This window comes from Sorex fumeus, unplaced genomic scaffold, assembly GCF_029834395.1.
Source record: "Sorex fumeus unplaced genomic scaffold, SorFum_2.1 ptg000007l, whole genome shotgun sequence".
NCBI classification, from domain to species: Eukaryota; Metazoa; Chordata; class Mammalia; order Eulipotyphla; family Soricidae; genus Sorex; species Sorex fumeus.
The window spans coordinates 20,028,478-20,053,995 of NW_026606064.1; the positions used below are offsets into that span (position 1 = coordinate 20,028,478).

The 25,518-nt window shown below is 42.5% G+C and overlaps 1 protein-coding gene across 2 annotated transcripts in view; it reads left to right on the plus strand.

The window, feature by feature from the left end:
- PAMR1 (peptidase domain containing associated with muscle regeneration 1) overlaps positions 1-25,287 on the plus strand; it is a 97,800-nt gene extending 72,513 nt beyond the window's left edge. For both annotated transcript variants that reach the window (XM_056132706.1, XM_056132700.1), the window contains exons 7-11: positions 13,352-13,564; positions 16,604-16,670; positions 20,664-20,896; positions 21,874-22,166; positions 24,263-25,287. In XM_056132706.1, the coding sequence (XP_055988681.1) occupies positions 13,352-13,564; positions 16,604-16,670; positions 20,664-20,896; positions 21,874-22,166; positions 24,263-24,799 (1,343 nt within the window). In that variant the 3' untranslated portion in view covers positions 24,800-25,287. The remainder of the gene's footprint in view (positions 1-13,351; positions 13,565-16,603; positions 16,671-20,663; positions 20,897-21,873; positions 22,167-24,262) is intronic.
- The last annotated feature ends 231 nt before the right edge of the window (positions 25,288-25,518 follow it).

The window sequence follows — 25,518 nt, forward strand, 5'->3', positions numbered from 1 at the left end:
CAACCAGTAATGTCTCCATTGTGAGACTTGTTACTGTTTTTGGCATATTGAATACACCATCGGTAGCTTGCCAGGCTCTCCAAGAGGGATGGAGGGATTGAACCCAGGTCGGTCATGTGCAAGGCAAATGCCCTGCCCACTGTGTTATTGCTCCAGCCCAGAAAAATAAAAAAAACAAATCCTTCTTGGGGGGGGGGGGTTGTGGGGCTAAAATGAGGATGATCCAAATAAAGTTTTAGAGAGCTCATTGGTACCATCATTATTTCTCCTACTGAACTAGGTTATGACCATCTAAAAGTCTTACAAAAACAGGGGATTTCCCACTGACTCCCAAAGAAGCAAGGGCAACAGCACTAGTGTTGCAAAGATGATGACTAACCTTTGTGTTAATCATATGACTAACTCTCAGGATCCCAGGGTGTAAGAAAATGCTTTCCAGACCTTCTGTACTTCCCGCATGGGCCACTCTTCCCAAATCAGTGCCAGATAAAGTACTGCTAGCACTGAGCCTGCAGACTGGCAAGAAAGATCTGACTTCAACAGACATTATTCCTTTCAGTATCATAGAGAAATCCTGGGTCCCAGAAGAAGGTATGCTCACATTGAAGGTGATAAGTCAGGATAATCCAGAGAGGGGCAGTTAGGAATGATAAGAGGAAGAATGTCAGAAGAACCAGATTTTTTTTATCATTATTAAATCACTGTGAGATAAACAGTTGCAAGTTGCCCATGATTGGGTTTCAGTCATACAATGTTCCAACACCCATCCCTTCACCACTGTACATTTCCCATCACCAATGTCCCCAATTTTCCTCTTTCCACCTCCCCTCCCCCAGTATGCCTCTATGGGAGACTCTCTTTCTCTCTCTTTCTCTCTCTCTTCTCTCTCCTCTCTCTCTGTCTCTCTCTTTTTCTCTCTCCCCTTTTGGTAGTTATGGTTTGTGGTACAGGTACTGTAAGGTTATCATGTATATCCCTTTACCTACTTTTAGCATTCAGTTCTTGTCCAGAATGATCATTTTCCAACTGTCATTGTCATTGTGCCCTTCTCTGTTCTAGCTGCCCTTTCCCTTTTTTCCCCACTTGTGACAAACTTTCATCCGTGTACTAGTCCTCCTGGCCCTCATTTAGAAAAACAGAATTTGGAAACTTCAGAATATGTCATCTAGAGCATCATATTATCCTTCTAGCCTCTCTTTTTCTCATGGGATTTTGTCAAAACTCACTTATGTAAAGACTGAGTGTATTGGGGCTCAAGGTGGTAAAACACATACGTAGAATGTATATGAGTCCCTGAGTTCTATCCCAGCACCTCATCCATCCCCAGTCCCACATGTTCCCTTGAGGACCACCATCAGGCTCCAAGCACTGAACCTTCAGGCAAGCACTGCTGGGTGTGGTCCCCCCCCCAAAAAAGATATCATTTAACCTGGGGAGGCTGCATGGGATCCCCTGGTGGTCAGGTGTAGGTGAGGACTCATGTATTTTATTAGAGAGACAAGACCCAAAAAGAAAATCAGCAATTTTACTTGAGAATGTTTAAGAAAGAGTTCCATGGAAAATGGACCTGAAGAATCCAGGGCTATCACCTGTTGGCACATGGTTAGCTAGTATTCAGAAGGGTGGAGCCCCCAATGACCCTTAGCCAACAGACCCCTGACTTCTCCCACTCCTTACACTTCAGCCCCCCTTCCCCCCTAGACTGCCCACTGTGAAAATGAATTCCTAACAGCCCTGGGCATATTTTGAAAGATGGCTTTCATTTGGATTTAGATGTGAAAGGCAAAAACTGTCACAGTAGAAGCTGCCCTTGAGAGTTGCGAAGGTATTTGACTATATTTAGAATTTTGAAAGAGTGGTTTCCTTTTTCCTTTACATCATTCCTTATAGGGTGAATCTGAGTCTCCATTGGTTGAGTTATTTAGCCCTGCTGGGTTCCATGGACTTGTGCTGCATAATCAACATACTTGGATGCCTCACTCAGAGAAGGATGCCTGGGAGTTGGCAGAAAAGAATGGCATTTTTGTAGTTGACAATTGTTTTTGTGATGGACTGCATGCAAGCCAAATAATAAAAGGACAGAGGATACCCCATCATCAACTTTCCTGCTCAAGCTACCTCTAGGAATTGAGGGCTGGAGTGCCCACCAGTGTGGAAAGGGCCAGCACCATTGCTTTTTGACCAAGAATCTACTTCTACTTGCCTGCACTTTGCCAATCCTCCTGGTTTTTGCTTTGGTAGATGAGGTCACTGAGACTGGACTTAAGGCAGGAAGGAGGTTGTACTTTGATTCTTCTTTATTTATTTTTTTCTTTTTGGGTCACACCCAGCAATGCTCAGGGGTTACTTCTGGCTCTGCACTCAGAAATTAATCCTGGCAGTGCTCAGGGGACCATATGGGATGTTGGGAATCGAACCCAGGTTGGCCACATGCAAGGCAAATGCCCTACCCGCCATGCTATTGCTCCAGTCCCGACTTTGATTCTCCTTAGGCTACCTTCCTGGGGAATAGAAAATCAAGAGGATTCAGAGTAGAAAAACATGAAGCAAAGCATAATGAACCCCTGAAGAAAGCAAACATCTTTGGCATCACAGATCCTTAGATGAACCTCCAGCTCCTTGGCAGAGGCCATAGACACCCCCACACCCAGTTCTACTTTTCCTGAAAGGCTCCTGTTTTGTGAGTCAGTTTCTACCAGCTCCTTACCCTGCTTTAGAAGATAAAGCTTCCTTTTTACTTAACCCAGGGCATTCATTCTTATTATTGCATGCTATACAAAAAAGCAAGTTATCATTCTTTCTGCTCTCAAATACAGGCCAGAATCTGCTTTCGTCAATTGTCACAACATCCCCATAGGGTAGGTAATATTCTCAATTCACTTGACAGATACATCTCGCTTAATATTTTCTATTAGATACCAGACACTGAAGCAACAAGAATGGGTTAGGCAGTATATTGCCCTTCTTTTATTTTGCAGAAAGAGAAATTTTCAATTTTAGCCTTTTTTTAGTGGTTTCTGACATAGAGGATAATATCTGTTGCACAGATCTACAGAGAGTTGCACAGTTTCTGGGTTCTTCTCCTGGGAAGGTCTTCGGTGATGTTGACTATGGGAATGAGAATAAGGAAGGGCTGAATGATACTCTGTGGTATTGAAATTACTAAGAATCGCTTGAGGCTCTACCCCATGCAAAAGCTCAAGACTCTTCTGCAAGGTCTTGTCTTCCTACCCAAGACTAAATAGATAAAATCCCCCCAGTTTTCACACTACTTGCATTTGGAAAAGTTGAGTGTTAATACCACAGGGGAATCATTTTACCGGTGACTGAGCATTATTATTATTACCCACTTGCCCCATCATACCAAAGGGACCTTAAGATTTGGGGCAATCAGATCTGCTAGGCAGAGTTTAGCTAAATATCTACCAGTTCCTTTCAACTCTACAAAAGGAGGATGTGCTAGCTTGATTTTTTTTTTTTTGGTGGTCAATCAGCAATCCGTTTATTAGCTCTCACACAGGGGTTTATATACATACATTTCAGGGGGCAATCCACGTGTATCACATTTACCTAGTCAGGCTCAGTACAGATGTTAGTTAATGATTTACATCTCCCGCTTTCAGAGCCGGGTGTGTCAGCTCAGGCAGATGGTAACTACTATGCCCCTCATCCTCAACCAGAGTGCCTAAGTGTGTGGGGTGCTGGAGCAAGCCCCTGGGACCCTGGAAACAGGGCCAGCTCTTGCTTTCAGGGGCAGGGGATTTGGTCAAAGTCTCAGGCTGGCTGCTGAGACCCCAACAGAGTTTCCTATTCTACAGTATGTTTTTATTATATAAATGACTCCGTAGTCATTAAACTCCACACTATTGTTCACACAGCTAACAAGCAGAAGACTCAGTGTAAAGATAATCATTTCATAACTTTGGGCCAAATTAAGAACTCACCATTGCCCCAGGTTTTACATATTCAGAAGATGAAACATCTTTTTTATTATTATTATTATTAGTGAAACGCCATGAGGTACAGTTGTAGATTTACAAATTTTTGTGCTTGGATTTCGGTCATACCATGATCAAATACCCATCCCTCCACCAGTGCCCATTTTCCACCACCAGGATAATATCCCTCCCCCCCATCCCCCCCATCCCCCCATTCCCCCCTGCCACTGTGGCAGGGCTAGCTTGATTTTGTACATAAGTCAAATGAGCTGGGCTTTCTAAAGATTTTTCAAAGCTGACCTGTCTCCTTCGGCACAGGCAGTTTTAGGCACTGTCTAATTAAATAGGCCACACAAACACCGGAAAAGTGGTATCCGAAAGACACAGTGTACCGAAGGCCAAGGACAATACTGATTAAGATCAAATAGCTAATTGTAAGCCTCAGTCTACAAATTGCTGCCAGATGAATCAATAGCAGTGTGTGCAATCCAAGTATAATTTCAACGTGGATACTCTCATTCACACCAGAGAGGGCTGGAGAACTCACTGGGAGGGGAGGGGTGCTGGTCAGAGCAAAGGATTCAATTCATTGGCTGGAAAGGGATGAAACGAAGTTTTCTTATTGTGGTTGCTGGTTGGGGGAAGACCTTTGGAGGAGTAAAAGACATTGGTTTGGTCCAGAGGCACCAAACTCAAGCATCAGCTGAACAGAAAAAAGGGAGGTAGAGATGAGAGTCGTCCAATTATTGCCTCTTAGTATTGGTCTCCTGTAAAGGCAAATTTTCAGAATGAATTAAACACCAATATGAAAGTTAATGCCTTTTCTGAACAGAACCTAAGTTCTGTCACAAATAGTTGCCTTGACTTTGCTGATGAGTGAGAATGGATGGATCCCAAGAGTTTGCTAGGATTCATACAAACACCATCCACCCCTCTCCAGAAACGCCTCCCACGTCTAGGTAATGAGGTAATGAATTTTGTTGACTTTGGATCTGTTTTCTTTGCTGGAATTCTTAGATAATCTCACAGCTTTGAAATCCAGCACCTATTAAAAAACAGGATAGTATTCTGACTCTGATGTTTGCTCAGGTCACTGTCTGGCTATATTGAATAATTCATTCATACGAAATATGACAACAGGACTTATATTTATGTGAATTTTGTCTATAACATCAAACCACTACTGAAATCAAGGTGTAAATACAAGTAATGAAAAGAAACAAAATTATTTAGAAGCAGGATATGAGTAAGTGAAGACAGATATATAGATGGGTTGAGTGAGTAGAATTCAGCTTCAACATTTGTAAAGATGCAGTAGTCTCAAATGTTTCAGATTCTGAGTTTCCTGGACAGCAGAGTGCAGTTACAAAGCACTGGTTTGATCTCTCGCACCACAAAAAACAATAGAGAAAAGAAAAAGTCCAGATACCTTTATCTATAAGGGGATGAAGAAGGGTTTAGTTTAAATGTGTGTGTGTGTGTGTGTGTGTGTGTGTGTGTGTGTGTATGCGTGTGTGTGTTGGGCTGGAGCACAACAAGTAGGGCGTTTGCCTTGCACACAACCTGAGTTCAATTCCTCCGCCCCTCTCGGAGAGCGCGGCAAGCTACCAAGAGTATCTTGCCCTCAGGGCAAAGCCTGGCAAACTCCATGTGATGTATTCGATATGCCAAACACAGTAACAACAAGTCTTACAGTGTTACTGGGCCCACTCTAGCAAATCAATGAACAACGGGAGGACAGTGACAGTGACAGTGTGTGTGTTCTAAAATGTACAGGAAATGCAAGTAAACACAAGTTCACATGGATATACAAATGCTATCCATTTTATTATAGCTCCAGTCCTCTCTTCATTTAAAGATGGGTGCTGGTAAAACATTATTCTCCTTAGATTTTTTAGTTAGTTAGTTAGTTAGTTCAGTTAGTCATCTGTTTAAAGGATAGAAATGTGATTTTTTTTTTTTTAGGGACCAGTGAGGTAGTACAGTGGTAGAGTGCTTGCCTTGCCCCGGCACTCCATATGGTCTCCTGATCCTAGTCAGGAGTGATCCCTGACTCTTGACTCAGGAGTAAGCCCTGAGCACTGCTGAGTGTGATCTAAAAACAAACAAAAAAGAAATAGTTAATTATTTTTACAACATTGTTTTAAAAACTAGACCCTTCTTCGTCCCCTGATAAATAAAGGTATCTGGACTTTTTCTTTTCTCTATTCTTTTTTTTTGTGGTCCTAGAGATCAAACCAGTGCTTTGTAACTGCAAGACTGGGTGCTACCACTGCACAGTTTCTCCAGCCCTGTAGTTAGATTTTATTATGCTTATGAGATGACTTTGGATGCTGACCAAACTGATTTTCAACCTCATGCTCCTGCAACTCTTCCTGGATGTGTGCCTTTCTGGAGAGTTTAACTATTAGCCTATCATCCTTCAGCAAATGTTGATGCTTTTAGCAGGAATAACAACTTTCTAAATCTTGGTGTTTAGAATAAATTTAGGAAAAAATACAGACCCGTGTCATATTTGACCTGGGGAACATAATAAGTGGAATTATTAGTATACATTTTTTCTAAATAGGTTTTTATATCATCCTCATGTACTTCTTAATTCTCCACCACTGTGACTATTTCTAATAGACCTGGCATTGTCATCTCAGTTACATCAAGTGAGACTTTTAATGTACCTGTCAGATAGGAGAGCAAAAGAAATGACATTATTTGCTTTAAGTAACTAAAACCCAACTCCACGACCCACTGTCTTGACTACTGAGAAAGTCCATTTCTTTCCTTGCTGACTGTGTGCCCCAGAGCTGTTTAAAAGTTCCCTGGCTTTGCACAGACAGCATAAAGCCCTCAGGGAGAATTCTGGATGGTGACTTCTAGGATCACACTGTTCTGTGATCTCCTGGGAATTATAGTCTGGAGGGCATCAATAGCCCTGATATCCAGGCCTAAGGAAGCAGCAAGATTGTCTAGGTTTAGACACCCTGCAAACTGACGAGTTTATTTATTGCAAAATGACAAGCATTGGGTTCTAGTGACTTGATGAAGGCAATGTTTTGGGGGTCATCCAGTGAGGGATTTGGGGTGATGGGAGCAAAAGAGGAAAATTGAAGTCCAGCAAGAGTGTTTTCAATGGGACCAGACTCATCCTGATCCCCTGCATACCAGCGTGTGTTAATGGCCCCTGAAGGAACCAGGGTTGGGCTTTCTTCCTTCCTTCTCTATCAAGAAGAGACTACAGACAACTCTGGGGTGGGCACAGGGGACAAAAGTCTACATGTCTTATGGCTGAGATGTGGTGCCCAAGAATAATTCTCTGAAGGCCACAGGTGCCAGCTCTCAGAGCACGAGGGAACTGAGCAAGTAATAGGATGCAGGGCTCCTGGATTTGGTACCCAAAGTGTTCACTACAGAAACCATCACAATCCAGCATATTTATTTCGAAGAATGGATTCCTTGGTAAGACCACCCCCACCCCATGCATGCACGCATGCGCACACACACACACACACAAACACACACAGAGAAACCACAGAAACACATACAAGCACACACATACATGCCTTGAGTAAGAAAGACAAGGTAGTAAAGATCTTTGAAGAAGATTAATCTGGGACCTGAGAACGGGGCCTCATGGTAGCACTCCTGCTTGCAGACTTAGGGCTGTGAATTTGACCCCCAGATTGCCCCACCATTGCTGTGTATGGTCCCAGTGGCACTACCGTGTGGCCCTGAACACAGTAGCAATCAAAGGAGGGAAAGGAAATTAAGCTTGAAGAGAGAATTTTTTTTTAAGTTTATTTGAAACAGAATCCCAGAGAAGTGCACCTCCCCCACCCCACCCAAGAATGATATTTGTTAGCAGAAAAGCATGCAAGGATGTGCTGATCTTAATGTGTTTATGTCCCCAGGATGAGTCCCCAAAATGACAGGGCAATGTGCTATTTATGGTTAATCGTGGAACATTTTACTGAGCAAAGCATGAGTTCATGCTCCTTCCAGGTCAGAGGTGCAGATATTTTAAATTCTCACTTGGTTTTGTGTGATAACATCCATTTCAGTGAGGATAAATGAAACATAAAGCCCTTTAAAAATCAGACAGAAAAGAATCAGAATCTGCTCAATGGGAAATACAAAAAGAGAGAGACCGTAGGGGGTTGGTAGCTTTGAAACCTAACCCTGGGAGATGATCTGATAAGATGCAGATGGTCTGTGAACCCTACAGGTGGATATCTAAACCAGGAGAGAAAAGGATGGCTGGAGGAAGTCTTAGAATTCTCTTCAAAAGCCTCATAGGAAAGTGTCCAGCTTTGGAACAGTCAGGAAGTAAATGCAAATGTGAGAGAACACAGAACCATGCCTAGTGGCTGTTTGATATAAAAATGCACTGTTAAAAATCCATTGTGCAGGAGTAAGAGAGACAAATGTATAGAAACCATGGCGCCCCAGACTGAATCAACATACTGGCAGGTAATTATCAAGAGAACAGAAAAGAATGTAAGCTCTTTCTTTACAGTAGAATGGAACCCCAAAAGGGGGCTTTTGTTATATTTTTATCAGCTTATGAGCTTTTCTTTAAGATGCATGCATTTGGGGATTTGATTTTTCAAGACTGTTCAGTGCTTATAAATTCAAACAAGAAATGAGACTGTATTGATTAAATTATTTCTCAAAATCAGTCCATCCAGAAAAGTATTATTAACCTATATTATAATATTATACACACACACATACACACACACATATATATATATATTAAGGCTTGGTGAAATTAAGTAATTTCCCAGGCTCCCATTCACTAAGAAAAAAATGTTTTGTTTTGGTTTTTTTTTTTTTGCTTTTTGGGTCACACCTGGCAATGCACAGGGGTTATTCCTGGCTCTGCACTCAGAAATTACTCCTCCTGGTGGTGCTCAGGGGACCATATGGGATGCTGGGAATCGAACTCAGGTCGGCCACGTGCAAGGCAAACACCCTACCTGCTGTGCTATTGCTCCAGCCCTGAAAAAATGTATTTCTTTATCATCTCTTCCTCTCATTAATGAGCCCCTGCTTTATGCAAATTCTGGACATGGGGGCATGAAATGATTCTGTGAACTTATATTGGTCTGATCCTACAGGCCATTAGTTTTCCAACAGAGTCTACTGACAAATAATTCAAATCTGAGTTTTTCACGAATTTCTCTATTATTATGAAAGATGATAAAGAGATTTGCACAAGGTAGAGATAAGCTGGGAACATGTAAACATGTAAGGAAGACTTAATACCAGGTTACATGTGAAGGCTTAGTACGAAACTGTCTTGCCTAATACTTTAAAAAATAATCAGAACAGACACAGCAATAAAAATAACAATAAGCAGGCTTGTATTATATTCTATTGCTATAAAACTTGAACACATTGTGAAGAAGTAAAACTGTGACAAGACCAAAGTCATGTCTATGCATGTTGCTTTTAACAGTTTTCATTGTTTATTTGTGATTTTGATCATCTTTATCTGACTTCGGATATCATGGATTTGGAGGTTCATGTCTTTTATCAGTTTGGGAACATTTCAGCTATTCTCTCTTTATATGTTGTTTTTATTCCCTTCTCTCTTCTTTTGAAATGCCACTTACATGTACTTGTTAACTTTAATCCAGTGTCCCTGTGGTTGGGACATTTTCTCTTCTTTGTGTCCTGGGCTTTATTCTAAGTTACCTTTAAATTTATTAACATTGCTAAAATTCATCTGCTTGCTATTGAACTTATCCAATGAGTTTTTAACTTCTCTTACTGCAACTTGTAAATTCAAGAATTCTCAGTTGGTTATTTTATATATTTGAGGGCCTTCCAGGTGGTACCTAGGAAGCTTGGGGACCTCTCCCACTGATTCTTTGTCAATAGGGTTGGCAGGTCAGTGCCAGGGACAGAGAACATAGTACTTCTTGAGCTCCGCACAGCCAGGGATTACCCATAGTGCTTGTATTGAACCAAGGTTGATCACAAGCAAGGCTAGTACCTTAATCCCAGAAGTATCTCTGTGGCTTCCTGTTGGTTATTTTTAAAATTTTTCTATTTTCAGCTGAAATTCACAATCTTTTATTTCTTTGAATATATTGGGATGTGTTTTTATTTTACTTTTTTGGGGGATGTGTTTTTAGAATATGTAAGAGCCACTTTCAGTAGTGCTTAGGGCATATAGAGGGCCGTCCCATGGTATTACTTGACCTGGCAGTACAGGCCTGAAAGGTCAGTGCTGGGGCTGGAGTTTTATCACAGCGGGTAGGGCATTTGCCCTGCACGCAGCCAACCCGGGTTCGATTCCCAGCATCCCATGTGGTCCCCTGAGCATTGCCATGAGTAATTCCTGAGTGCAAAGCCAGGAGTGACCCCTGTGCATCAACGGGTGTGACCCAAAAAGTAAAAAAAAAAGGGTCAGTGCTTGGGCCCAGAGTTGTTTGAGGAACACCAGGACCACATCCAGCAATGTTCAAGGGTGCTATGGCACCAGAGTTGAACATAGAGCTTTGAACATACGAGGCATGTGCTCTACCACTTGAGCTCTCTCCTTGCCCAGTAGAATTATTTTTAAACATTGTCAGGTAACAACACTCTCTGGATCATTTATAAATCTGTTGACATTGTCTATATTTCACTTAAATTTTAGTCTATATTGTTGTTTTAAATCCTTAAACTCTATCTTGGAAGCATCATTCTGATGAAATTCCCTAAGCAATAACTTTAAAACAATGAGCTCACCACTTGAAGATATTAGATTGAAGGTGCCTTATGGATTTAATAGAGATCTTCGGGCATTTGGGAATAAAAAAAATGCATGAGAGGTACCTGTGTAACCTGGTAGTATATATTCACATTTTTTAAGACTGTGTGCTTAAGAACAATAGAAATATGGAGGAGTTCCTTAGCCTTAGGGAGATTTATTTCTGTATCCTGAGCTGATTTCTCTTGAAGTTTTCTTTTAGAGTCTTCTTTTATTTATTTATTTACTTATTTTGTAAATTTAATTTTTTAAAAATTGAAACACCATCTGATAGTTACAAAGTTGTTCATGATTGGGTTTCAGTTCATACAATGTTCCAACATCTGTCCCTTCACCAGTGTACATTTCCCACCACCAATGTACCCATTTTCCCTCCTGCCACTCCCTCCCTCCAGCCTGCCTCTATGGCAAACACTTTTCTTCTCTCCCTCCCTCCCTCTCTTCCTCTCTCTCTTCCTCCCTCCCTCTCTTCCTCCCTCTATCTTTCTCCTTCCCAGCCTCTCTCCTCTCTCTCTCTCACTCTCTCTCTCCCTCTCCCTCTCTCTCTCCTTTTGTGAGTCTCCTTTTTTTTTTTTCTTTTTGGGTCACACCCTGCGATGCTCAGGGGTTACTCCTAGCTCATGCACTCAGGAATTGCTCCTGGCGGTGCTCAGGGGACCATATGGGGTGCTGGGAATCGAACCTGTGTTCGGCCATGTTGGCTGCGTGCAAGGCAAACGCCCTACCCGCTGTGCTATCACTCCAGCCCTGTGAGTCTCCTTCTTGAGGAAAACTAGGACCTGAATTATCCCAAGGCTTTGTTACCATTGACTCACCCAAACTTGAGAACACCCCTCAACTGTAATAGTATGAGATGTTTGGATGTTTGAGTTCTACCCATAGCATATCATGAGGCACTTACTGCACCTCGGAAGTACTTACCTCCAAGGAGGAAAATCTCAACTCAGGCTTACTGTAGACTTTCTCTGTCTCCTCCACCCACATCATACACATGTTCCTGGAAGTATAAGGACCAGGGCTTTCTCTGTCCACTTAAAGCTTCAGAAAGTGCATTGTTCTCCTTACACTCTCTCAGTATCATAAGCTCATTTAGTGAGAGTCCCCTTTTAACACTTAAAATGGAGTTTTAGAGTCACTCACAGGGAGAACTTCTCAGAGTACATGGTCCCAAAACACAGAGACCATTGTTGAGAGCATTAGCCGCATGGCCTATGGGCAGTGAGAGGGGACAAACCAGGCGTTCAGCCAATATTGGCAGCCGTGCCAAATGACACATGGGAAATAATTCATTGCTTTGTAGTTCTTACATGTTTTTTTAAAAAATTGTATCCCTTCCCTTTGTTTTTGTTTTCATTATCAAGCGGAAGTCACACATGTTCATTATGGTGCTTGTGGGATAGGGGTGGGGGGTTACACACTTTATGGTAGTGCTGGTACATGCTTTAGTTATGTGTCCACCAGAGATCACACACTTTGTTGTGAATGGGGATCCTAAATGACAATGCTAATATATTTGCACTCAGCATGTGGGCAGTTCTGGGCAGTGGTATTCTACCAGTGTTATTAACCGTGGTCCTTTCCTCCTTAAATATTTTAGAAATTTAATCTGAATGGAGATTCCTACCTTACCTAGAGGCAAGCTAGTAAGTCCCTAAGGTACTGGAAACAGTTATGAGAAGAAAAGCCATGTCAAATGCACAATTGCGTGGCAGAGGGACTGTTTCATAAGGATAAGCCTCAGAAGAAATGAGATGAAAAAAACACTCAGGAGACTGATTGAGTGATTGGTTCTCAGACTTAATAATTAAGGATTAAATTATTTAGGGAACTTATTTCATTTCTTTAGGCAAGTAATATTTAGTATCATGCCATAGTATTTGAGAAAATGTGCTATTTGCATCATAGAATATTTCTAGGTTGACTATTGTGCTCAGTACCCAGATAGTTGGCAATGCCATTTCTACCTGAAGTAATTTACAATATGAGTTAATCTTTAACTTTAAGTAGTAATCTTTAAGTAGAAATACTTAAGCAATAGATATTGTTAAGGATTCAAATGGAAAGTTCTATTTGGACACCAAGGGAAATTTGTTGTGCTTCAGAATTTATATTGTCCTCTAGTGTTTTTCAACTGTAATTTTCAACACTTCTGTACCTCAAAAATGAAACATAATCTAAATTTGTTTTCTATAGAGACTCTTGTTTTTAACCAGTTCTGCTTTCTGGGTATAATACCATAGGATACCGAATAGTGTAATTTAATTTTTCAAGCTTTAATGAAAAAAGAGATAATACAATACCAAAATACAATAAGTCTTGTATACTGATCAAAACATCTAGGTGAAATATTTACTTACCCAGACCTCCCAATTCCTAAAGTTTGAGAAAAAAATTAATACAATGTTATGTGAGTTAGTGCAACATCCAATATACCCAGAGATATAATAATATACTCATATTTAAAATAAATCCATAAAGCAAAGGGAAGACATGTCTAAGACATGCATTTTCTATTATGATTTTTCTCTTGGCAATTCCTTTGAGTTCACTGTTTGCAAACTTCATATCACTGTATTTTAAATTCATGAAACATGGAAAGATTTTATTCTGAAATGAAATGCTTCAGTCTTTTAATCACTTTTATTTTCTCTTTTAGTCCTTGAAGAAAAAAACTGCTCAGACCCTGGGGGCCCAGTCAACGGGTACAAGAAAATAACAGGAGGGCCTGGGCTTATCAAGGGGCGCTTCTCCAAAATTGGCACCATACTATCTTTCTTTTGTAACAACTCGTATGTTCTTAGCGGCAATGAGAAGAGAATCTGCCAGCAGAATGGAGAATGGTCAGGGAAACAGCCTATTTGCATAAAAGGTAAATTGTTAATCTCAAAAGTCTAGAGGAATAGAAGTGCTGAATTTTGGGATCACTTCCATCCATGCTTACATGAACCCCTTGTAAAAATAATGTGATCAAAGTAGAGAGAGAGTAATGTGGAAATCATCTGCCCCACAGGTAGGGGGAGGGTGTGGGATGGGGGTATACTGGGGTTTTTGGTGGTGGAGAATGGGCACTGGTGAAGGTACGGGTGTTTCACTGTATGACTGAGACTTAAACCTGGAAGCTTTGTAACTGCTCTCATGGTGATTCAATAAATAAAATTATAAAAAATGGGGGAAAAAAAGTAAGGTGGAGTTCATGCCAAATTCAGTCAGCCTAATCAGTGGCTGAATAAATAGCAGTACTCCTACATAAAAAAAAAAAAATAGCTTTCTCTGTTGGCTTCTCACTGGAACCATATATGACTTTTTTTTTCTTTTTGGGTCATACCCAGCAATGTTCAGGGATTACTCCTGGCTCTGCACTCAGGAATAACTCCTGGCAGTGCTGGGGGACCATATGGGATGCCAGGGATCGAACACTGGTCAGTCACATGCAAGGCAAATGCCCTTCCCTCTGGACTATTGCTCCAGCGCCCATGGAACCACATATGACTCTTAAGTTGAAAAACATTATTAAAAGCATTTGCTTCTCTTCTGGACCTCACTGATCCTAGTCATGTCTTGTTTTGACAAGGAGCATAATTTTGGTATCAGGACAGTTTTGGAAAGAAGACAGGGCCAAGTTTTATGTATGCAAACCCAAGTAACAATGGAAGCAATTTATATGACTTACATAGCTACATTTATCAACCCTATATGCAATATTAAGTAGTGTCAGAAAGCAATAAAAGAGCAAAATAAACACATCATCTCTGCCAGCCTACATATGAGGAGGTTTAAAATGTTTGAAATATAGGTATGACTAAATTGGATAAAGGGGATCAATAGTATGGTGGAGGATGGATGCTAGACTTTTGGTGGCATCAAATGCAATATATTCACAATGCAGTATATGTGAAGATTCGATTAGAATGTGGTACCCCTGAAGCCTGCAACACTACTCCAATAAAACATTAAAAAGAGAAAAAGGAAAGATGATAAAAATTCAAAGAGCCTTTTCTTTGAATGAAGAAGAGAGAAATAGTTCAGAACAAGGAGTCCCACTATTGTCTTGAGTAAGGACCCCTGCAAAAGTAGGTAGAATCTGGGGGCTGGAGCAATAGCACAGTGGGTAGGGTGTTTGCCTTGTATGCAGCCAACCCGGGTTCGATTCCCAGCATCCCATATGGTTCCCCGAGCACTGCCAGGGGTGATTCCTGAGTGCAGAGCCAGGAGTAACCCCTGTGCATCTCCAGGTGTGGCCCAAAAAAGCAAAAAATAAAAAAAGTAGGTAGAATCTCAGCCAGTCTGAGGAGTTGGGAGGAATTTGTAGAAGGAAGAGGAGTTGGGACTCTGTTCCAGTAAGAAGACAAAGGAGATGACAGGAAGTATGGTGGAGAAAACAATCAGTAAAGTCTACACGAGACAGGGTAAGAAATAGGGGGTCCTCCCGTTATTCATCAATTTGCTCGAGCGGGCCCAGTAACATCTCCATTGTGAGACTTGTTGTTACTGTGTTTGGCATATTGAATATGTCACGGGTAGATTGTCAGGCTTTGCCATGCGGGCAAGATACCCTCGGTAGCTTGCCAGGCTCTCCGAGAGGGGCAGGGGAATTGAACTCGGGTCAGGCATATTGGCCGCTTACAAGGCAAACGCCTTACCCGCTGGACTATCACTCCAGCCCTAAGAAATAAGGGGTAGAGGAATAAATTTTAAAGGTGATCTGGAGACTGGAGAGATAATGCAGTGGATAGGACACTTGCCTTGCACATGTTTGACCCAGATTGTTTCCCAAGTTCCCCATATGGTCCCCCGAGCTTTACCAGGAGTGATCCCTGAGTACAGAGCCGGAGTAAGCACAGAGCACTGCCTGGTGTGGCCCCCAAAGAAAAAAATTAATAAACAGAGGTAACATGGGACCAGAAAAATGGAATTAAGTACAGGAAAAACTTGAAACCTATGTTTCAGTAGTGGGGGTATTTGGTTTCTTAGTGAATTTATACATCCTTATTCTAGGTCACAGCCCCTCTATTTGGTGGGGGAGTGGGGGGAGGCAGGTCACAATTATCTGGCTATTTCCTGAGAAGAAAGTGTGCCCTTGGCCTAGATTATTCAGATAATTGCCTCAACCCTTCACTTTCCCTTCTGGGTGTTTGTCAACAACCCGAATCCTGGGGAAAGGAATGAAAGAGAATGGTTTCTGAAAGGAATAAATCACTTTAGACTTCAGCCAGAAGCGACCTTCATCGACACGTCCCGCCCGGGCACAGACTCTGTTTCTGGATTTATTAAGTATGGAAATGGTGTTACATATATCCGTAGAGATTTTTGTCAACTCTTCTCTTACAAATTAATACCACCAAAGTTCCTGAGGTTGCTAATTAGCTGAATCTTGGCTGCTTAATTGGGAAGTGAGACGGGAAGGGGTCCTTTTCACTGGGGAAGAAAGACTGCAGCAAAGTGAAAGTAGGCTTTGAGTCACCAGCCAATAACCGTCCAGAGCCTGGGGCAGAGAAAGGACATGGAAGATTCTGTTACCTCAGAAGTCCTGATGGTTGACAGGTTTTCAGTGAAAATCTCCCTGGCTGGGGTTTGTTCTAGAGCTTCCACTTGGACTTTTATTCTGTGTTGACCATGTCTGCTGATACCATTTCTGTGGAGAGATTATTCTCATCTATTCATTACCGTAATTGTTCCAGTCATCCAGGTGGAGCAGCTTTTGAGGTGTTCTTTGGTGGGCTTTCTGTGACCATGAAAGGCAGCATGCTCTTTTGCTAAAGGAACTGTTTAAAGGTGGCTCACCTGACAATCTCCCAGAGCCTAGGAAAGGGGATATGGCATCTGGGCAGGGCTGTTGGTGATGAATCTAAAGGGAAGGGTGTGAGTGTCTGAGCCCGGCAGACTGTACAGCGTTCCTTTTCTTCTTCAGCCTGCAGAGAACCGAAGATCTCCGATTTGGTACGACGGAGAGTTCTCCCAATGCAGCTTCAGTCAAGGTGAGGCCAAAACACTTGAATTCTGTTCCCCATGACGAAAAATGGTCCCTGCCTCTGCCCCTTTTCTCCCTTTTCTTTGGCCAAAGGCAGGCTAGGGTTGCTTCAGGACACTTGGGGCTGACCGGCTATGAAAGAACAGGGCCTGTAGATGGAGCCTTATTAGCCAGCTGCTGTCGCCAAGAGGTAGCAATGGTTGGACCATGTCCAGGTTTCACAGGCTCGTGGGAAAGTAGGTGCATGGTAGGAAGCAAGATGATCTTTCAGGAACTTGATTTTAATAGTGGAATGAGTACAATGTGGCTTATTCGGGAGCTGGCTGAGGAGATGGCCTCACCAATGCAGCTAGTTCTGACTCAAAAGATGCTCTTGGAGGTAAGTAACCTAGTGAGGCAGACTGGAGAGGCTCAGGGACTAGAGTTAAAGTCCCGGGAGGGACATGAGCCCTTCACATCTGAGGCAGCCAGAGTTCTCCTGACAATGATGCAGGGGAATTGCTGGGGAGATGCAGGTTGATTTCCAAGCAGGCTTCTCCTCACTTTATTTCATAGGCATTTTCTTTTCATTTCTCTCCTTCTCCCTCCCCCTTTGTCCCTGATGACCTGACTTTCTTGCTTTCTCTCTACCCCATTCAAAGGCATCTCTGCTCCAGAACCTTGATACTCAGAGCTCCCTCCTTCCAATGAGGCATCGCTGCCTGGATTCCTTCAATTCTCCACTCATCTTTGTCCTGCAGAGAGACCTTCCCTAATGGCCCTTTCCAAATAACCTAACCCATGCTTCATAACTAGAATTGCAGCTATTCAGAGATTAACTGAAGCCCCATGCTTGGATAACAAATTCACCAAGTGCTCCTATGAACTAAAAAGGACAATGAGTGAATGAATGAAGGAAACACCCCACCTGTCCTGACCAGCCACGTGGACAGACACATGAATGCCTCTGCGTTCTCTGTCACAGAGGTCTTCCCTATCCATCCTGCATTCCTCTCCACCTGGCTGCCCACAGAGCTTTCTTGTCATTGATTTCTTCCATTGCTCTCTCTTCCTCCCACAGTGGACAAATGTAAAAGTTACAAGTGCAAGAACGTTTTCTGTTCTGTCCATGCTGCAGTTGCTGCAGTCCGGTGTTTAGAAAGAATCTGCCATGTAAAAGGCACCTAATAAATATTTACTAAAGAATTAATTGGATTGGCAAATCGGGTTTCCAGACCTGGCTCAGTCTCTCTTTAGTGCTGTCTTTGGTGCTCTCATTGGGTTGTAGTTAGGATACTTGGACAGGCTCCTAAGTTTGCTGAGATTTCTGTTTCCTATCTTTTTCTTTCTTTCTTTCTTTCTTTCTTTCCTTCTTTCTTTCTTTCTTTCTTTTCTTTCTTTCTTTCTTTCTTTACCTCTTTCTTTTTTTGGGGGGGTCACACCTGGTGATGCACAGGGGTTACTCCTGGCTTTGCACTCAGGAATTACTCCTGCCAGTGCTTGGGGGACCATATGAGATTCTGGGAATCGAACCCAAGTTGGTCACATTTAAGGCAAACAGCCTACCCTCTGTACTATTGCTCCAGTCCCCACTGTCTTATTTTTTAAAGAGGGCACCCCAGTGGTGTTTAGAGGCATACTAAGGTCACACTTGGCTGTACTTGGGGCATCATATGATTTTGGGAAATCAGATTTGGGGTCTTGCATGTGCAAGGTTTGCTCTCCATCCCTTTGAGATATCTCCCTGGCCCCTGATTTCCTCTATGGGAATAAACCTCCCACATCTGTCTCAGCTTGTTGGTCAGGATTCAACACAGCGTTGATGTTGACTGAGTGTCAGTAGATCTTTTGAATGTTTTACATGGGTTAGTCTTCACTACATAAATTGACATAGGTATCAATTTATTATCAACACTTTGTTTTTGTTTTTGTTTTTGTTTTACTATTTTATGACAGATAGATAAACAAAAAAGGTAAGTGTTGCCCAAGGTCCTATTGTAGAAGTAGCAAAGCCTGATGTTTCTATGTCTTCCTCATGTTCTGGGTCTTCATCCTTAGCTGTGGCCTTGAAGTCTGTGTCAAGATCTTCACCCAAAACTTTGCACATACCAGTACCTGTTAACAGTGGCTTTTGTGTTTAGGCATAATAACCCTGGGTCCCTAACCAAGTGCCTGAAATGTTCCTAAATCAGTACACCCCTGTGTCTTTTGGCCTCCTCTGGTTCTCTTCTTCCATTTCTGTTCTTCCCTTTACAGGAAACACACTTCCTGTGGCCATGGAGGCCAATGCTGGCTTCCTTTTCTAATCTTTCTCACTTGCTGGAGACTGAATTCTCTATGAAGTGGGACAGACCTATTCTTCCCAAGGAGGCATCTTGTCGAGGAGACCTTGAACTAACCTTGAACACCTGGTGCCATCTTTGAAGCAGTAATAATAGGAGGGCAGAGAACAAGGGCAAGCCTGGAACTTGGTATTAGGTGTCTTTCTGAAAGATAAGTGGCTAGCGTGGGGCTATGCCTATGTCCAGCAGCCAGGCTCCCCCAGGAACCTCAAAAGGAAGCATGGACCTTCAAGGCCCACCAGATGGGCTTATGTGAAAATTTAAACTTTGTCAGAGAGTACCAGAGCAATAACACAGCGAATAGGGCGTTCGCTTTGCACACGGCACACCTGGGTTCAATTTTCAACATCCCATATGGTTCCCAGAGGACCACCAAGAGTAATTCCTGAGTGCAGAGCCAGGAGTAACCCTTGGACATCGTTGGGTGTGATCCAAAAAGCAAAAAAAGAAAGAAAGAAAGAAAGAAAGAAAGAAAGAAAGAAAGAAAGAAAGAAAGAAACAACAACAACAAAAACACAGACTTTCTTGGAATTATAGACCTGGTTCAAAACATGAGCTGAAGGTGTACTGAATGCCATCAGTGTGGGTGTGATATTTATTCTGATCAAGGCACTTTTTAGATCCCTGAAATAGATTTCATGAGATGGTATCAAATAGGCTCTGTGGAAAGCCAAGACTGCTAAGTGCTATACTGGTACCATCTTAGGCTCCTGTGTGCCCCTTAAGCACTCACTTTACCACCGCAAACTTCCTTCCCCCATTCATTAAACAGAGATGAAAACAACGATTCTTAAGGGAATTGTAACTTTTCAGTTAACCATTGTTCTGTGCTAGTATAAATTGAGCCCGGACCATATAATGTGCACACCTCTTCCCACCCCATCCCTGAATGGTCTCTGGGGGCTGTGGCTTCATTTTAAAGGCTTCTTGCATTTACATACAATGCTTTTTATTTCCTTCGATCAGTGTGCCCTGAGAGAAGTCATATTCTCCAAGGTGTACTAATTACATCTACTAATTGCTAAATCAAGCTACTGTATCAACACAGTTTAGTTCGAGACAATTTCTAATATTGCCCCATTATGATAATGGCTAAAGAGAAAAAAAGATGCTTGGATTTCTTTCATTCAAATTAGCTCCCTTTCCTGTTTAATCTTACAATTAATTCTTTGTGCTGTGCATGTAAAACATACCTGCAGATAAGCTTCTGTGGCGCATGGAGTCATGCCAGAGTTGGAAAAGGAGAGGAAGAGAGGAAAGTGAGGGGGTGCAAGGAAATTTGCTCTGTGTACAGGGACAGTGTGTGTGTGTGTGTGTGTGTGTGTGTGTCTGTGTCTGTGTCTGTGTCTATGTGTGTGTGTGTGTGTGTGAGAGAGAGAGAGACAGAGAGACAGAGAGGCAGAGAAGAGAGAGAGATGGAGAAAGAAATAGAGACAGAGACAGAGAGAGACAGAGAGAGATAAAGATTTTTTCTTCTTACTCTGTAATCAAATATTTACATGGAGGTTGACATACACACTAAAGGGGGCTATGGTGAGTTTCATTAACCCTAATCTCTCTATCTCTCTCTTCCTCTCTATCTCTCTCTTCCTCGATCTCTCCTCCTCTCTCTTTCTATCTCTCTCTTTCTCTCTCTCTCTTTCTCTCTCTCTCTGTGGGCTTGTGGCCCTCCCCTGCAGGGAGACACCATTACACCAGCTATACTCCTCAGCCTTCAGCAAGCAGAAGCTGCAAGACAACCCTACCAAGATGGCTGCCCTTCCCTTTGGAGACCTGCCCCCTGGGTACCAACATCTGCACACCCAGCTCCAGTATGAGTGCTTCTCGCCCTTCTATCGCCGCCTGGGCAGCAGCCGGAGGACGTGTCTGAAGACTGGGAAATGGAGTGGGCGTGCCCCATCCTGCACCCCTAGTGAGTCAAAGTTTGTCCTTGGGCTGGAGGAAATAATATCTCCCAGGGCCACTGAGGAAAAGTCACTCATCCTGTGGAAGTCTTTTGGGGGGAAAGTTTCTTGTCCAAATGGTCCTCCAATGCTTTCCTTACGTTGGAGATATCTGAAATTCCAGTTAGAACTTCCTTCCTCTGGCTTCCACCCAGGATAAATGAAGTCATTGCATCGGAGCTGTATTTGGGGTTGGCGGGGAGGAGCATATTTCCTTGTGAAGAATTCTGTCGTATTTTCTTGGGGAAAAGAGACACCAAGTAGCGAAGGACTAAAAGGCACCAGTGGACTTCTAATGATGACATCTTTGTTGCTGTTTAGTCCAGATTGCATGTTCATTTCATGCATCACTTGGATTATTAATGGTTATTAATTATTGATGGTTATTAATCAGTCATTAAGTATTTAATTACCTGTCCTGTCAGGTCATAATGATGATTTCTGAGATAATTCATGGAAGCATTTGAAGTAGGGCTTGGCACATTAGCTACCTTTTCCACCCTCTGTCAGAAGAGAACAGTATTTTGGTGAATTGTGGTCATACTTTTAATGATAATTATATATGATAACATATGCTATATTATCTTAATCTTATATATTTTTACATATATTATCTCATCCAATCTCACCAAAGACTCAGTGAGAAAATTGTTATTACCATCTCCATTTTGCAGGCAAAATGTCTGAGGTTTTTAAAGATTAGGTAACTTGCCCAGTGTCCTGTTGTTAGTTTGTACATAGAATTGGAAGCTTCCAGTATTAACACTAGACTTTATTGCCAAACATTCAGTTATATAATCAGCTAGCTAATGAAGGGAAAAGCAAAGTAGGTTTTGGTGCCTATGGTTGTTACTATGGTCACAACTTTCCATGTATATGAAAATTGGGTGATACTCCCCTCTCCATGAGAAAGTCTGAGTTAATTTTTCTGATGCTTTCTCCATAGTCTGTGGGAAAACTGAGAACATCACCGCTACCAAGACTCCAGGAATGCACTGGCCATGGCAGGCTGCCATCTACAGGAGGGCCAGTGGGATCCATGGTGGCAGTCTACACAAAGACTCGTGGTTCCTGGTTTGTAGTGGTGCCCTGGTGAATGAGCGCACTGTGGTGGTAGCTGCCCACTGTGTAACAGAGCTGGGGAAGGTAACCATGATCAAAACAGCAGACCTGAAAGTCGTCCTGGGAAAATTCTACCGGGACGATGACCGGGATGAGAAGACCATCCAGAGCTTACGGGTGAGAGAGAACTGCAACTTGCCAAGTGGGTCTTTGTCTCAGGAAGCTCCAAGCATGAGGAGAGTTGTGGTTGCCATTTCTGTTACCTTAGCACTAAAGCAAGTGTCTCAGACTGGCATGTACGAGAGACCCAATATTTATATTAGTAGAGACCAGAAAGAAAGCATCTAGAATGATTTCTGAGCCTTCTTTCCTTTGGTTGCTTTAGGAAAAAGATAGAAATAAATGTCATCTGTCATTATGATTATTTAATAACTCATCTTTTAAAATTTGAGCTTTATCCTTAATAGGCTGTGAGATATAATAGGGAGTTTTTGTCCAAATTGTCACTGTCACTATCCTCCCATTGTTCATCATTTTGCTCTAACAGGCCCAGTAATGTCTCCATTGTGAGACTTGCTGTTACTATGTTTGTCGTATCAAATACATCACGGATAGCTTGCCAGGCTTTGCCTTGAGGGCGAGATACTCTCGGTAGCTTTCCAGGCTCTCCAAGAGGGGAGAATTGAACCCGGGTCGGTCAGGTTGGCCACGTACAAGGCAAATGCCCTACCTCTGTGCTATCGCTTCAGCCCTTTTCCAAGTTATTCCTATCAATATATAATTTTATTTCTTTCTCTGCTGCCTTCGTTCTATCCTTGATTCATGTACTCAGCTATCTGTTCATCTATTCATGTATCTGTCTATTCAATAATCTGTTCATTCATACGTCCATCCATCCATCCATCCAACCATCCATCTCTCCATGCACCTCTCCATCTACCTATCTATCTACCCATTTCTCCATCTGTAATCTTTTCATCCATTTATCCATCAATCCATCTATCCATCTATCCGTCCATTATTTGTCCAGCCAGTCAACTAGCCAACCATATAGCTATCCACATGAGTTGTTGAGATTACATAGCATCACATTCACTGGGAACAGACATAATACTAGAAAAGGGCTGGATTTTTCCCTTTAAGGTTTCATAGTTTAGTGAGAAAGACAGACCAGTTTATAGTGAGTAGTCTAATGTAAGAGAAGCCCTAAGGAAATATGCCAGAGTTGTAAAAGTACTAAACATGTTCATAAAATGTTACACTATGCTTCAAATATATACTCCTAAAATCATCCTCAAATAATGATCAGTAAGAATTATGACAGCTGGGAAATACTGTGAAAAAGTTTTGTGGAACGTTTTAGATATAGTTATTATTGGAAATAAAAATAAATGAGGAGTTGGATAAATCGTGCAACAGGTAAAGTGCTTCCTTGCATATGAGTTTGATCTCTGAGACCACATGTGGTCTCCTGGGCACTTCCAGGAGTGATCCCTGAGCACAGAGCCAGGAGTAAATCTTAGCATCACCAGGTATGACCCCAGTATCAAAATATAAATATTTTTTGTTTATCTTTATAAACAAAAAAAGTAAATGAAAAGTGTATAATTGATGAGAAGGTATAGACTAGTCACCTGTAGAGATTTAAGTTTGATATGTTATTTGATAGTGACTTTAATTTTTAAATTTAATTTAGGTAGAGCCATACCTGGTGATGCTCAGGGGCTTCTCCTGGCTTTGTGCTCAAGAGTGACCCCTAGCTGTTCTTGGGGGACTATATGCAGTGCTGGGGATCGAACAGAATTGGTAGCATGCAAGGCAAGAGGCTCACCTCCCATACTATCTCTCCAGCCTTGATAGTGATTTTTAAAGTGATATAAGTTGATTATTTGCCAACTTTAAGACTCAGGTGGTCATAAATAAGACCCAGAGTCTGTTCCCTGAGATAGTTACAACAGTGATTTCTGCATGGCAGGGTTTGGCTGGAGTGAAGTGGCAACTGCTACTTTCATGAGAATAGTGTCTTAGTCTCTAAAACCTCACCTGACCTCTTCCCTCATTTACCACCACCTGCAGGCTCCAGTAGGCATTTCAGTTTGTGTCTCTGAACATAGAGGCATTGCTTTCTAGGATCCAATGAACAGATAATCTATCTCTACCTCATTGTAGCCATCTCTTTAGTTTCTCCTGACAATTTAATCCCAGGGTTTATCTGCTCTTGTTCACCTTGAACTTGATTGCTCACCCACTATGACCATTTCTGATTTTTGTAGATTTCTGCGATCATTCTGCACCCCAACTATGACCCCATTCTGCTGGATGCCAACATTGCCATCCTGAAGCTTCTGGACAAGGCTCGCATCAGCACCCGTGTCCAGCCCATCTGCCTGGCTGCCCCTCGGGACCTCAGCATTTCCTTCCAGGAGGCTCACATCACTGTGGCTGGGTGGAATGTTCTGGCAGATGTGAACAGCCCCACCTTCAAGAATGACACGCTGCGCTCGGGGATGGTGAGGGTGGTGGACTCGCTGCTGTGTGAGGAACAGCATGAAGACCGTGGAATTCCAGTGAGTGTCACAGACAACATGTTCTGTGCCAGCCGAGACCCCAGTGCCCCTTCCAATATCTGCACAGCAGACACAGGGGGCATTGCAGCTATGTCTTTCCCAGGCAGGGCATCTCCTGAGCCTCGCTGGCATCTGGTGGGGCTGGTTAACTGGAGCTATGACAAAATGTGCAGCCACAGCCTCTCCACAGCCTTCACCAAAGTGCTGCCCTTTAAAGACTGGATAGAGAGAAACATGAAATGAGCCTCGGGCCCTTTAAGAAGCTTCTTTGGAAATCCAGAGATTCCTGTGGCAGGGCAGAGGTGAGGTGTGATTTTACCCATGAATCTGCCTGATCTCAGGGGAAACTCAGCAGAGGGGAGTAGAGTTCATCTGTTTTGGTCATCCACTGCTTCCCTGGCTCCTCAGAGCATGTATAAGACATGAGAGCATGTAAGAACTGAATTTCTTTCCAAACAGAACTCTGGGTGAATAACCAAGGAAAATGGTTATTCAAGCCACCTGGTGCTTCCCCGCTGGCCTTGCGGCTGTGCAAACATCACGGTCAGATACGATGGAACAAAGACTGACCGTGAAGACTGGGCTTTACGAGGGCTCTTCTAAGATACCAGCCAGACTGAGATTCAGTCACACTCTCACCACAGGGGGCATGGTTGTGGCCTTGACTTTCGTGTCCACTGCTACACCACAATGTGGTCCTTTGCCTTCCTCATACCCTGTACACATTTGAATAAAACGAGGGTTGGTTTCTGACCCCCAGAATGAGTGTCTGTGTGGATTCCTACTTGTTGTTTCTCCAAGCTACTTGCGTTGGACTGAGAGTTTGCTGATAGTCTGTGAACATAGATCCCCAAAGTGTAATTCCCCAAAAATTCCTATGACAAGGATGATGACATCTTTTCAGTACCAGCATTTTGGAGTTTATTGGGTCATGGGCTGGAGCAGTAGAGACATAGGGGATT